We start from the raw sequence: 14,482 nt of genomic DNA, 5'->3' as shown, positions 1-14,482 counted from the left end.
TCACTTTGACCACTCTACTTAAATTGCAACCCTCCCACACCTTTACCTTGCAGTTTTTCTTTTCCCATAGTAGTTAGCATCTCCTGAAATGGTTCAAAATTTCTTTTTTAAAAAAATATTTTATTTGTTTTTGGAGAGAGGGAGAGAGAGAAACGTCAATGTGTAGTTGCCCTTCATGCACCCCCTACTGGGCACTTAGCCTGCAACCTAGGCATGTGCCCTGACTGGGGATTGAACCGGTGACCCTTCACTTCGCAGTCCAGTGCTCAATCCACTGAGCCACACCAGCCAGGGCTTCATAATTTCCTATGATTACTATTTCTCCCCTCCAGTGAGAATGCAGGGATGTATGTATGTCTATTCACTGATGTACCTCAAATATCTGATATGCAGTAAGTGCTCAACAAATATTTTACTAGATTAAAACACGTAATGGTAGTGAATGCTAAAACTTTCTCTGATAAGTTCTGGTCGTCACTTCACATAAGCCATATACGCTTTCTTACCATCTGGTGGATTTGAGTTGTGTGCTGGGTTTTGTGTTAACTTTGTGGAAAGCCAAATTTGAGGTTTTTCCATCTGTAACCTACCCTATAGAAAGTGGATGGAAAAGCCATTTTTCTCTATTAGTTTTTGTTGGTGGTGCTGTTCTCCTTCCTTGCAAGATATTTATTGTTATTGCATCTCTAATTCTCAGATACCAACAGCTCTCCCACATCTACACATTCAAAATGCTTTTGGAGATTATGTTGCCCTCCTGTCTATTCCAGTAAATACTCTTGACGTTCAGATTTGTTGTCAGGGTTAGTTTATTTACTTTAGATCCAACTGTGGGTGTAAATCACAAGTTACTTAAAATTTAATTTTATGGTGGCATACGTGAAAGACTACAGAAGAAAAAAATACCTCATTTTGCTGACTGTAAAACAGATTTTCAGTATGTTAACATCTTTGAAATTGGGTTGCATCACGGCATAGAAAAAATGCTGCCAAGTAAACTTTCTTAATGATACATGAAATAGCAATGCTGTTACAATGAAAGACAAATCAACCTGAAGTGTCATGGAAAATAGCCTCCATCTCTGATGGATGATGAAGGTGGAAGAAAATTCTTAAACTTTGACTACATTTTGTTTTCTGTTAAGTCTAGTCAAATTGCATTTTAGGGACCTACAAATTGAATTTTGGTATTGGGTTTACCTGGTTCAATAAAGTTTTTAGTGTCCTCAAAGCTGGTTGGCTGGGAGTGTTGGTGAGGAAGAGATATGGAACTCCAGGAACTGATTGGAAGGGTAATACACATGAAACAATAGTGAACAATTTTATAGTGCGTCATATTATTGAAGGGACAGTGGAGGTAGATCAGCAGATGAGTCAGTCTCTAGGTGATCTGAAGTGGTTTGGGAGATTTTGCAGGGCTAGGGATTGAACTAAGCCCTGTTTTGGTACCTGATGCTTTTGTCCCCTTTGTGGAGGCATCTTGGCCTGCTTCCCAGTGACCACTAACTTCCTTTCTAAAGGCCATCAATGATTGTCTAGTTGTTAATTCTGATATTTACTAATAAAATGTTTTACATTGCCAACTGTATCTTTTAAAATACCTTCCCCATGTTTTCCCTAGACTACGGCTGTATTAGTTAATTACTGCATAAGAAATTGCTCCCAAATTTATGTATTTACAACTTTCTTGCTCTTTATTATTTCACAGGCACAGTTTGGCTAAATGCTTCTGACTCAGTGTCTCACAAAGTTGTAATGCAGGCACCCACAGGCTATAGTCATCTCAAGCCTGAAGGGTGGGGAGATCTTACAAACTCACCTGCGTGGCAGTTGGCAGGCTTCTCAAATCCTTGCTAGCTTGGCTGTTGGTTGGGAGACTCCAGTTTCTTATCTCATGTCCCCTCTCTGTAGGGTTACTCATAACTTGACATCTTCTCTTAGTACAGGCTTAGAGAGAGGTAAACAAGTCAGTCTTTCGTAATTTAATCTTGGAGATGACTTTGTGTTATCCTTTTTCAAAGCTACACTTAAGGTCCAGCCTACACTTAAGGGAAGGGGATTTACATAAGGGTGTAAATATTAGGCAGAGATCATTGGGGTTATTGCAGAGACTGCCTATACAATGAACATTTCCCACAGGTTTGTTCTTGGGACTGTTGTAGGGATGCTATCTGTTCCTAGGACTACTCTCCTTGGTGTCTGTTGTTACTATTATGGGCTCTTAAGTTTCTTTGACCTCTATGGAAACCCTTTTTGTTGTTTTTCTTTCTATCCACCTTTGAATAGTAAGCTTCCTTAGGACTCTCTTGGCCCTCTCATATACATTCTGCTGTTCTCCCAGGCAGTCTCATCCATGTGTTGGTGACTTCCAGATCTGTTTGCAGGCCACACTTTGTATGCTCCAGACTTTAAATCCAGCTGCCCATTGGATTACATCTGTATGCCTTAATCCACACAAGTCCCAAATTGAATTTATTTCTTCTTGCCCTTCAAACTTTCTCTTCCTCAGTTGTTTTCTTGTTAGAAGTAAGCAGAACCCAGGTGCTTGGTCTGGAAATGTGACTATGTATTTGATGACTCCTTTTTCTACACTTCCCTTCCTTATTCCTCACACAGTACCTAGAGTTGTTATTGGGACCTCCTGCCTAAAATTGTGAGTTCCCGTAGGGAAAGCAGGTGTTCAACGTAATCCACTTTTTTTTTTTTTTTTTAACAGTTCAGGCAGTTAGCCACTCTTACTAGTTGGCTCCTAAAACCCAAGTTCTGACACCAGCCAAGGGCCAAACTGGCAAATCTTTCTAGGATAGCATTCTTAGGCCTTTTAAGTTACCTCTTCTACACAGTGCATGTGGTAACTAGGGTTTTGTATAGAGAATCTTGGAATCTGCAAAACTTTATTGACCTAATATTTTGTTTTTGAAAGTTATTTTTCACCCTGGCTAGTGTAGCTAAGCGGATTTTTTTTATATTGAAAATTTAGTGTCATATCATATTGATAGATCAAATAAGAAAAACTACATGATCGTTAAATTTTTAAAAATAATAAACTATTATTTATTTATTTTTAATTTAAAAAAAAAATTTTATTCAGTTACAATTGTCTGCATTTTCTCCCCATCCCTTCACCCCACCCCAGCCAATTAGCTGAGTGGATTGAGTGCTGGCTTGCGAACCTAAAGGTCACCGGTTCGATTCCATTCAGGGTACATGTCTGGATTTGGGACCAGGTCCCCAATTGGGGACATGAGAGAAGCAAGCAACCAAATCTTTGAAAAAAAAGAAAACTATCTTTCTATTATAGAATAGAATAGAAGGCTCACTTCTCAGCCTCTCTATTTTAAGCTTTCAGATAGTTATTTGTATCCTGGATACTTTGCGTATAAAGACATACACAGAATGCTTTTCTGTAACTTGATTTTCCCCCATAGAGAATTTGCAGTCTTTCTACCTCCTTTTTTAGTGATTGCATCAAGGTTCAGTGTACTTTTCTAAAACATTTCCCAGAGCTCAGTCAGTCATTCTCAAACATTAAAATAAACTAAATCACCTGCGGAGTGTGTTCAAAATACCGTGTCCTATTCTCTTTCCCCAAGAATTTTGTGTTTTTTGATGTAGGGTGGTTCTTAGGAATCAGCATTTTATTTTATTTCTAAAAAGATTTTATTTATTTATTTTTAGAGAGGGGAAGGACAGAGAGGGAGAAAAACACGAATATGTGGTTGCCTCTTGCACACCCCCCCACTGCGGATCTGGCCCACAACCCAGGCATGTGCCCTAGACTGGGAATTGAACTGGCAACCCCTTGATTCACAGGCTGGAGCTCAATCCACTGAGCCATACCAGCCAGGGCAGGAATCAGCATTTTAAATAGCTTTCCTCTCCTCCCCATTCTTACACACAATTGTCTTAGTCACGTAGCGTTATCATAAATTCTTTACTTATTCTATGAGATGCTTCAAATGAGTGTTTACTTTGGTGGTTTTATAGCATCTAATGTATATAGTTTTGAATATTTGAATTAATAGGAGGGCTACATTTAGCAGATGATGTTCATATGGTGCAATGGAGTAAACTAGAAGTGGATCATTTGGGACATTATATAATCCTGATAAAATAAGGAATGATAATAGTGAATTTTTCAATTAAAAAATATTTTCAAATATTAGCTTGTTTCTGTAATCAGGTTTATGTTGGTTTTATGCTTTAAAAGTCTACATAGAAATCTCATTTGCATAAATGTGATACATTTAAAACCTTTTTAGTGCCATTTAAAAATTTAAATTTTTGAAGGTAAATGGTCTTTTTTTTTTTTTTTTTAAGGTTCTATTTATTTTTAGAGAGGAGAAGGGAGGGAGAAAGAGAGGGAGAGAAATATCAATGTGTGGTTGCCTGGCCTGCAACCCAGGCATGTGCCCTGGCTGGGAATCGAACCAGTGACCTACTCAAGGACTTTTTCATACAAAGGAGCATAATGTCTTTCAAGGTCCATCCAATCCCGCATATGGCGGGATTTCCCTTTTTCTCATGGCTGAATAGTATAGTGTTGTTTTATATGTGTGTGTGCCTCATGATTTTATTTTTAAATTTAAAAAAAAATTTAAATTAAAAAAATACTTACTCAAGGACATGCGCACTGATTTTAGAGAGAGGGGAAGGGAGGAGAAAGAGAAGGAACCATTGACGTGAGAGAAACATTGATTGGTTCTTTTGTAGGTGTCCTGACCAGGAATTGAACCTGAGATCTCTCAGTTTGTGGGACAGCACCTGACCAACTAAGCCACACTGGCCAGGGCTGTTTTCAAATTTTTGAGGAAACATCACTGCTCCACAATTGGTTGAACCGATTTACATTCCCAAAAAGAGTACACAAGGGTTTCCTTTTTTCCAAATCCTTGTGGACATTTACTCTTCCTCTTGATAGCCATTCTTGCAGGCGTGAGGTGATATCCTGGTTTTCATTTGCATATCCCTGGTGATTAGTGATTTTTAGCACCTTTCATGTATCTCTTTGTCATCGGGTGTCTTTTTTTGAAAAATGTCTATTTACTTCCTTTGCCCATTTTAAATCTGATTTTGTTTTTATTGCATTGCATGAGTTCTTTATAAATTTTGGATATTAACCCTTATCTGACACATGAATATTCTCTCCCATTCCATAGGTTGTCATTTTAATTGTTTCTTTCATTGTGAAGAAGTTTTTACATTTGATATAGTTTCACTTGATTTTTTTTTTGTTGTTGTTTGCTTTTGGTGTCATATCCAAAAAAAATTACTGCCAAGGCCAATGTCCAGGAGGTTCTTCCCTATGTTTTTCTCTAGTAGTTTTATGGTATCAGGTTTTTAGTTATTTATCTTTAGAGGGGAAGGGCGGGAGAAAAAGAGAGGATCATTGATGTGTGAGAGAAACATCAATTGGTTGGTTGGCTCTTGTATGTGACAGGGGTCTCAATGCACAACCCAGGCATGTGCCCTGAGGGGGAATCCAAACGGCCACATCCACCTGTCTAGTGTATCAAAGCTCTTGGTCCTTTGTACCCCATCTTGTATGGGTACAGCTGACTCTCATGCTGCCCCACTCCCCTATTCTTCCTCCTCTGTTCTCCTGCTCTCTCCCCACTCCTCCCCTCCTCTTCCTCCTCTTTCCCCTCAGGTTTTTCCTTCTAGTTATGCACCTTCAACCAGCTGAGCCACAGGGATAGTATAAAGTCTTATGTTTAAGTCTTTGATCCGTTTTGAATTCATTTCTGTTAGTAGTGTAAGTTAGGGGTACAGTCACTATTTGTTCAAGCAGAAACTATACTTTCCCCATTGGATGCTCCCTTATCAAGAATTAGTTGACTGTATATAGATGGGTTTAATTCCGGTTTCTCTTCTGTTCCATTTTTAGAGAGGGGAAGGAAGGGAGAGGGAGAGAAACATCAGTGTGTGGTTGCCTCTCATGGCCCCCAACCTCACTGGGGACCTGGCCCGCAACCCAGGCGTGTGCCCTGACTGGGAATCGAACTGGCGACCCTTTGATTCGCAGCCCACACTCAACCCACTGAGCTACACCAGCCAGGGCACTTTATAGTATAGTTTAAAACCAGGAAGCATGATGCCTCCAGTTTTTTTGTACTTTTTCCTCATTGCCTTGGCTACTTAGGGTCTTTCATGGTTTCATATAAATTTTTGATTTTTTTAAATTAGATTTTATTTACTTGTTTTTAGAGAGAGGGAAAGAGAGGGAGAGAAACATTGACGTGAGAAAAAAACACAGGATTGGCTGCCACCCATACATGCCCAAACTGGGGACTGAACCCACAACCTAGACATTTGCCCTGACCTAGAATTGAACCCATGACCCCGATTTGTGGGATGACATCCCAACCAACTGAGCCACACTGACCAGGGCTGGTAGCCATTTTTGGACTGTTAAGACTTGATACAAAATTAATGTTTACTTAAAAAGCAAATTTATTATACAGGTGATATGATATGGAAAAAATGATGGGGGGGGGGCTGCAATTTTGAGGTCAGGGTGATCCTCACCGAGGAGATGACATTTATTTACAGACTGGAAGAGTAAAATAGCCCTGAAGTAGTTATCTGAAGGAAGAACATTCCAGGCAGAGGTATCAGCTGATGTAAGGCTCAAAGGTGGGAGTGTGCTGGAAGTAGGAGGCCACTGTGGCTAGAGAACTGAATAAGGAAGTGAAAAGTAGAAGAGGAAGCCAGAAGAGTATCATGGCTAGATTCTACTGTAAAGGTGTGTTTGTCATAGGCCCTTACGAGGGCTCAGGTTTCCAATTTGAGTCAATGGAGGGTTTTGTTTTCAAATATAAAAACACAGGATGACTTGAGTTTTTATATTTGAAAAATATTTCTCTCTGACTTGTGTTGAGAATAGACTGTAGGGAGTAAAGGTGGAAGTAGAATACAATTTAAGAAAACGTAGTAATCCAAGTGAGAGAGAATGGTCCTTTGTTATCATAGCTGTAAGAGGTGGTGAGAAATGATTAGATTCAGGATTCACTTTATAGGTAGAGCTAAAGGGTTTGTAGAACTAAAGGGGGAGTGGGAAGGCTCCCAGGATTTTGGCCTGAGTAACTTTAAGGATGGAGTTGGCATTGACTGAGATGAGGAAGACTTTGTATGGGTGCATCATCATTGAGGGGGAAGGACAGGAGCTCTTTTTTTTTTTTTTTTTTTTTTCAATGTCATTTATTTGTTACTCTTAGAAAATCTCATTTTTGACTGGACTCAGACTTACAGGTAGAAGCTGTCAGAGAAGACAACCTGTCTCTTGGCTGTTCCTGGCATTTTTCTTTAACTGACTTCATTCTCTTAGCCAAAAGTTGAGCATATTCTGTGGCCTCTTATTTTTCTTAGTACATTGTTTTTTTAGAGCAATACACCATTGTTTTTGTTGCAGTGCATGTGGAGAACAAAATGCTGAATCTTGGGTCTTTAGTCTTAGGTTTCTTTTTCTTTTTTTAAATATTTTATTTATTTTTAGGGGGGAAAGGAGGGAGAAAGAGATGGCGAGAAACATCAATGTCTGAGGGATACATCAATCAGTTGCCTCTCACACACCCCCAATTGGGGATCTGGCCTGCGACCCAGGCATGGCCCTGACCAGGAATCAAACCACCAACCTTTGGGTTAACAGGCCAGTGCTCAATCCACTGAGCCGCACCATCCAGGGCATAAGTGTTGTACCTTGGTTAATAAAAGGCTGTTGTCACTAGATCTAATAAGGTGAGGGCTCAGAACTGGTCATTAGTTTAGTGTGTAAACTTACCGAGATAATGAAGATTGGCTTGTTGAAACTTGTATTACATAGTATTTTTATCTTTTGCACTCTTAGATGGTAATGTGGAATGGTTGTAGCCCTTGCCATAGGGTTCTTTATCAAAAGAGATGATACAGTTGAAGTGCAGAGATCTCAGTTGTATTTGAGGAATTGTTTCTTGGAAGGTTATTCAGCCCTTGTTTTGCTGAATTCATACTGTACCATATGTAAAATAATAGTTAAAATAGGCCATCATAGCATCTATGTCATGGCGACGTTATTTAGTTGTTTCTTTGTGTCAGCATTTTTTTTTTAAGATTTTATTTTATTTTTAGAGAGAGGGGAAGGGAGGGAGAAAGAAAGGGAGAGAAACATTGACGCATGGTTGCCTCTCATACGCACCCCCTAACTGGGGCCTGGCCCGCAACCCAGGCCTGTGCCCTGACTGGGATGGAACTGGCAACCCTCTGGTTCTCAGGCTGGCGCTCAGCCCACTGAGCCAGGGCTGTGTGAGCATTTTTAATATAAATTCTGAGCAAAGAGACTTTCTTCCAAATTCTTATCTGTCATGAAATCTATTGCCTTTTTGTAAATAATTACATGTAATCATTATTAGATGTGTGCATCTTTGCATATGTCTGTTGGCCATCTATATGTACTCTTGGGAGAAGTGTTTTTATTCAGGTCCTCTGCTCAGTTTTTAGTTTGGGGTTTTTCTTGGTGTTGAGTTGTATGAGTTTTCTTAATCTAATTTACCCCATCTACCTATCTTTCCATTCCCCCTTTCTTTGTAAACTTTTTAAAAAATGAAGGTGGAAAATGTGTGAATACTTGTGGGAAAACAACTTTAAAAGCCGATGAAGGTGAAACGGGAAAGCTTCCATACTCTATATTCCTATTCAGGGGAATCATTCAAGTTCTTTAAAAAATTTTATGCTCTTTTCCCTTAATGAGCATCTTTCCTGCACGGTTTTTATTCTTTTAAGTAACTGCCTTGTTTGGATATACCATAATAGATTTAAGCAGTTCCTTTTTTTTTTTTTTTTTTTTTTTTTTTTACTGTTTTACTTTTTCTATTTTTGCTATGATAAACAGTACTTCAGTGAAAAATCTCTGTTTCCTTTGAGTTCTTGAGGCAAGGGATACACAGTCTTAATAGAACTTACAGGTTCAGGAGTAGTGCAATTAACACTTTTTACAATATTGCCAATTTAAGTTTCTGAAAATGATGTGCCAGTTAATATGCTTGTTAAGAGTCTGGTAAGTCCTCTGTTTGCCTGTATATATCCTCATTGTGTTGTGTCCTCAAACTTGGATTTTTGCTCGTTTTGCTACTGGTGTAATGTGAAGGAAACAATTTGCTCTTAGAATTTATAGCGGGCAAGTTCTATAAGTACAGTTTATCGTTAACTTTTCATAATATTGTTGCTTTAGAATGAACAAAAAAAAATCTTGATGCATTCCCATACCTCTCTTACTTATCCTTTTTAAAGGAGGATATATAGAGAGAGCGTAGGTAGAACCTTTGCTTTCTGAAAACAGAACAAAACAATGTCGTCTTTTTCCATTGCTAAGAAATTGTTAAAGATAAATGTTTAAATACCCTTACCCAAGAAGGGGCTTTTAATCTTTATGAATTTTCTATATTTTACACAGTTCTGATTATAATAAATTTATAAGCACATTTCAGGAGGTGAAACTGGATAAGCTCAGTTCCCTGCATTCAAAGATTTTTGTATTTCAGCACTGATACTTGGTGAATTCTTAAGAAAAAACTTGCTGTGTTGGGTTTGTTCTGGTAATACAGACTTGTTCCTTTGATTCTCAAGTGTTTCCAATTAAAAAGATAAGCAACTTGTCATTTTAACTATATCACTGCTTTGGGCTTCCCTTTCTAAATGTTTTCAATAATGCAGGAAGGAATTTGAGTTCTGGAGCTCTTACCTGCCTTTAAGCTAGCCATTCAAATATCTAAGGTACAACTTGAGGACCAAACTACCTGATACTTACGTAGTACCTAAGAGTAAAGTCAATAAATCTTGTAATTAGGTTGTAAATAGTGTGGGAATAGGGATTGAAAATGTCAGATGAGTGTTTCTTTCCACAAATCCTCATTTTAAGTACTTTCCTGCTCCTTCTAAGAAGGTATACTATAAGTCATCATTTCGAAGTAAGTAAATAGAATTACCAAATAATATAGATTGTAGTGGTTGAGATATCCTAATTCTTTTTCTTTTTTCAGTCATTACTGGTATTGCAGGTACTAAGATGGAGAAGTAAAGGTTATTTAACCATTTTTTCCCTAGTAAAAATTTAACTAATTTAAAAATCTTAATTTTTTAAAAAACAGGTGCCATGTTTCAGATCAGAGTAAGACCCCTGGTGAAGAAGAACTGAAGACACTGTACAGACACCAGATATAGGCTAATTACAGAGAAAGCATTAACCTGCCTCTGAGGTGACTAAAGGGGAATAATGGTGATTTTGCGCCGGGCTCGGCCGCCTGCTTCCGCCCCAACCAGCAATGAATCTTGACTCGCTCTCGCTGGCCTTGTCTCAAATCAGCTACCTGGTAGACAATTTAACCAAGAAAAACTACCGAGCCAGCCAGCAGGAAATACAGCATGTAAGTAAACAAGTAGTACTGTTAAAGGAGTGAGTATGTAGTAGAAAGAAAGTTGGGAATTTATGTGGGTATGTTGCATGAAAAATATCTTAACTTTTTTGCCCCTTATTTCAGGTGATTTCAGCTCAATATATAATCTACTTCCAATTTTGTACAGAATTCTAGTCCCATTTATTTTTTCTATTAAAAAATGAGATAAACCTCACAAACTATAAAATTCACCTTTTTAAAATGGAAAATTTAGTATTTTCTAGTACATCCACATCTAACTCCAGCCACCACCATTTAACCCTAATGTTTTCATCACTCTGAAAAGAATGACCTTGATCCATTAGCAGTTGCTCTTTTTTTCCCTCTTCACTCCAGCTCCTGGCAGCCACTAATCTACTTTCTACTTGTGTGGATTTGGACGTTTTTTATAAATGGAATCATTCTATATGTGAACTCCTGTGTCTGTATTCTTTCATTTACCTTGGTTTTAAGCATCATTTTGCGTATATGTCAGTACTTGCTACTTTAGACCATTGTGTGTGTGTTCCACGTTTCATTTATCCATTGGTTGGATGTTAAGTTTGTTTCTACTTTTTTTTTTTTTGGCTATTGTAAATAGCATGGCTATCCACATTTGTTGACAAGATTTTGGATAGATGTTTATTTTTCTGTTTTGGGGGAATATACCAAAGAAGGGAATTGCTGGCTCATATGGTAACTTTATGGAGAGTTATCAGATTGTTCTCCAGAGTGCTGCATCACTTTTTATTCCCACTAACAGTGTATGAGGGTTCCAGTTTTTCCTTATCACTAACGCTCATATCTTTTTGTTTTAGCCATTCTGTTTAGTGTGAATTAGTTGGTATCTCATTGTAGTTTTGATTTATAGTTAATGATGTTGAATATCTTTTCAGGTACTTATTTGTGTATATTTGGGGGAAATGTCCATTCAAAAATTTGTGGCCTCCCCTCCAGCCTTTTAAAATTGTTCTCAAGTGTAGTTTTATGAAAGTTAAATAGTGGCCCTGGCTGGTGTAGCTCAGTGGATTGAGTGTGGGCTGTGAACCAAAGGGTCACCGATTTGATTCCCAGTCAGGGAACATGTCTGGGTTGCAGGCCAGGTACTTAGTAGGGTGCTTGTGTGAAGCAACCACACATGGACATTTTTCTACCTCTCTTTCTCCTTTCCTTCCCCTCTAAAAATATAAATAAAATCTTTTTTTTTAAAAAAAAAGTAAGTTAAATAGTGTACTATAGCTTAGTTTTAGTGATTATATACCCCCTTTCCATTTTTAAGTCAAATGGAGTACCATAGTTAGAATTGTATATGTTGTCAAATTATTATAACTTATTAGTTCTATGACCCTCAGTAATATCTCTGAATCTTTATTTTCCTCATCTGCAAAATGAGAATAAAAATAACATTTGCCTGGCATCTTGTTAGAATTAAATGAAATAAAGTAGGAAACCTACCAGTTCTTGTCACAGCATTAAAAAAATTGTTTCTCTTCCCTCTACATTATAAGTTATAGTTGCTATAAAAGTAAGTATGCAAATACAAACTTGTAGGGAACCTTTTTTTCTTGTTTATTTGGGGGGACGTGGGTGTAGGACTTCTGGTTGTGGTTTAATTTTACTTATTTTTTATATTTTTAAAATATTTATTCATCTTCAGAGAGAGGGGAAGGGAGGGAGAAAGAGGGAGTGAAACAGCCATGTGCGGTTGCCTCTTGCACGCCCCCCACTGGGGGGATCTGGCCTGCAACCCAGGCATGTGCCCTGGCTGGAAATTGAACTGGTGACCTTTTGGTTCACAACTTCAAAAGTATTTTTACTACATGTCATTTATGCTTGTTGTTTTCATTGTAGATGTCGACCAAAGCTGTTATAAGGGCTACTTGTGCTTTTTCTTCAGCGCTTCCTGACAGTGACTAGGAAACATTTTCAAAATGTCATAAAATATTGGTATTTCCATCTCATTAATTCCTGTAACTCTTATTCCAAAATGAACCATTAATGAAAGCTGGGATTTTGCCCTAGAGATTGATTTTTCTTTTTCTTTTTAATTCCCTTAATGTTGAGTACAAACTCTTCTTTTTTCATCTTTTTAGATTGTGAATCGGCACGGTCCTGAGGCAGACAGGCATTTATTACGCTGCCTATTTTCGCATGTGGATTTCAGTGGCGATGGTAAAAGCAGTGGCAAAGATTTTCATCAGGTATTTGGGGCTTACTGAGTTTGTTGACTTAGATCGAATGAATTGCATTTGGGGCATAAGTGTATGTAGAAAACAATACTTAAAAGAGCATCCAGAAATATTCTTAACTGAGTGGCTGAAAGATACTGGAAACTCCTCCCTTGCTGGCCTTCCCTCCTCCTGCCTGGATGCAGACCATTACAGCTACCTAGTTCAGGGTTAGAGAGCTGGTGATGAGACCTGCCTAAAGGAAGGAGGAATGTGGAGAAGTGCTCCTTGACAAGTAAGTGAGGCAGAGGGGAAATCTCTTATTCTAGATTGAGTTTCTTTGGCTTGATTCTCAATCTGGAAACAATTTACCATATTATTCCTTATAGTATTTTGTCAGTGCACTCTATTCTGAAGAGGTTTGGTTTGATTTAGCACTTCTTGCCAATATATTGGCCAAAAAGTTGGTATGCTTAAAAGTAAAAATAAAAGTCACATTTTTTATTTTCACGAGTAACTTTGGTATTTACCATTTTGTTCTACTACATTCTGCCATTTTTCAGGCAACTTCATAATTCCATCTTTCCAAAACTTACTATCTTTTTGAGCAAAGAACTGTTCCAGGTGCCTTTTGCAGTCTTCTAGGGAGTTGAAATTTTTCCCATTAAAAGAATTTTGTAGAGTGAAATAAATGGAAATCCAAAGGTGTTAATGTCTGATGAATATAGTGGATGAAACAGAACTTCCCAACCAAATTGTAACAGTTTTTGCTTGGTCATCAAAGAAACATGTGATCTTGTGTTATCCTGATGGAAGATTATGTGTTTTTCTGTTGACTAAATATAGATAGATATATTTCGTTGAGTGCCATTTTTATTTGGTCTGATTGGAAGCAGTACTTGTTGGAATTAATCATTTGGTTTTTCTGGAAGGAGCTCATAATAGATGAAGACTGGCCTTTGGTGTGGTTAGTGGTAGTTCGTTTTGCTTGCCCCATGATCTCTTTCATTCTACGTTATTGTAAAGTACCCACTTTTCATCACCTGTCACAGTTTGTTTTTTTAAAAATGGAATATTTCATTACTTTTTTTTTTTTTTTTTAAGAGAGGAGGAAGGCAGGGAGAAAGAGAATGAGAGAAACGTCCATCCGTTGCCTCTCACACACCCCCAACCAGGGACCTGTCCTGCAACCCAGGCTTGTGCCCTAATTGGGAATCAAACTGGCAACCTTTGGTTCACAGGCCATCTCTCAATCCATTGAGCCATACCAGCCAGGGCTTACTACGTTTCAGTAGAGAATCACATGAGGAAATTTGGTCAAGGAGATTTTTTTTACTTACATGGAACCCAAACATCAAAGCAACTAACACAGCCAAGCTGGGGCAAATGATTTTCATTGCTTGATTTGGATATTTTGAGTATGTTGGCTATCTCCCACATGGTATAATATAACCTTAATTGTTCTCAATTAATGTCTCAAATTGATCTTTGTCAACTTCAACTGGTCTACTAACCAAAGACCATTGTCCAGGAAGAAATCTCCAGCAAGAAACTTGTCAAAATGTCAACAAAGAAACTTCATAAACTACTTTTGACACGCTCAACCAGTCCCAGAACCTTCCCCATATACTGTACAAATCTTTTTTTCCGTATCAGTGGCATTTTTACCATTTTTGAAATAATAAAATATAATATGCTGAAAATATTGCTTATTTTCTTCCACCTTCAATATTAAAATGGCTACACAAAAATTTTGGTAATTTAAAAAAATTCACACTGATATGACTTGTCACAATACAATCTAACAAAAATTGTTTCAAATGAAGTTAAAAGACTAAGCGCTACTAGAGCTATCTTACAGAAAAAACCCAAACTTTTAGACCAACCCAATATTTTATGTAGTTTTAG

The 14,482-nt window shown here is 37.8% G+C and overlaps 1 protein-coding gene across 8 annotated transcripts in view; it reads left to right on the top strand.

The window, feature by feature from the left end:
* Positions 1 to 14,482, top strand: part of CNOT1 (CCR4-NOT transcription complex subunit 1) — a 74,133-nt gene that overhangs the window by 9,844 nt on the left and 49,807 nt on the right. For all 8 annotated transcript variants that reach the window (XM_053916142.1, XM_053916141.2, XM_053916145.1 and 5 more), the window contains 2 exons: positions 10,122 to 10,397; positions 12,500 to 12,607. In XM_053916142.1, the coding sequence (XP_053772117.1) occupies positions 10,296 to 10,397; positions 12,500 to 12,607 (210 nt within the window). In that variant the 5' untranslated portion in view covers positions 10,122 to 10,295. The remainder of the gene's footprint in view (positions 1 to 10,121; positions 10,398 to 12,499; positions 12,608 to 14,482) is intronic.

The sequence above is a fragment of the Desmodus rotundus genome, chromosome 12 (assembly GCF_022682495.2).
Source record: "Desmodus rotundus isolate HL8 chromosome 12, HLdesRot8A.1, whole genome shotgun sequence".
NCBI classification, from domain to species: domain Eukaryota; kingdom Metazoa; phylum Chordata; class Mammalia; order Chiroptera; family Phyllostomidae; genus Desmodus; species Desmodus rotundus.
This window is presented reverse-complemented; position numbering and strand designations above follow the sequence as displayed.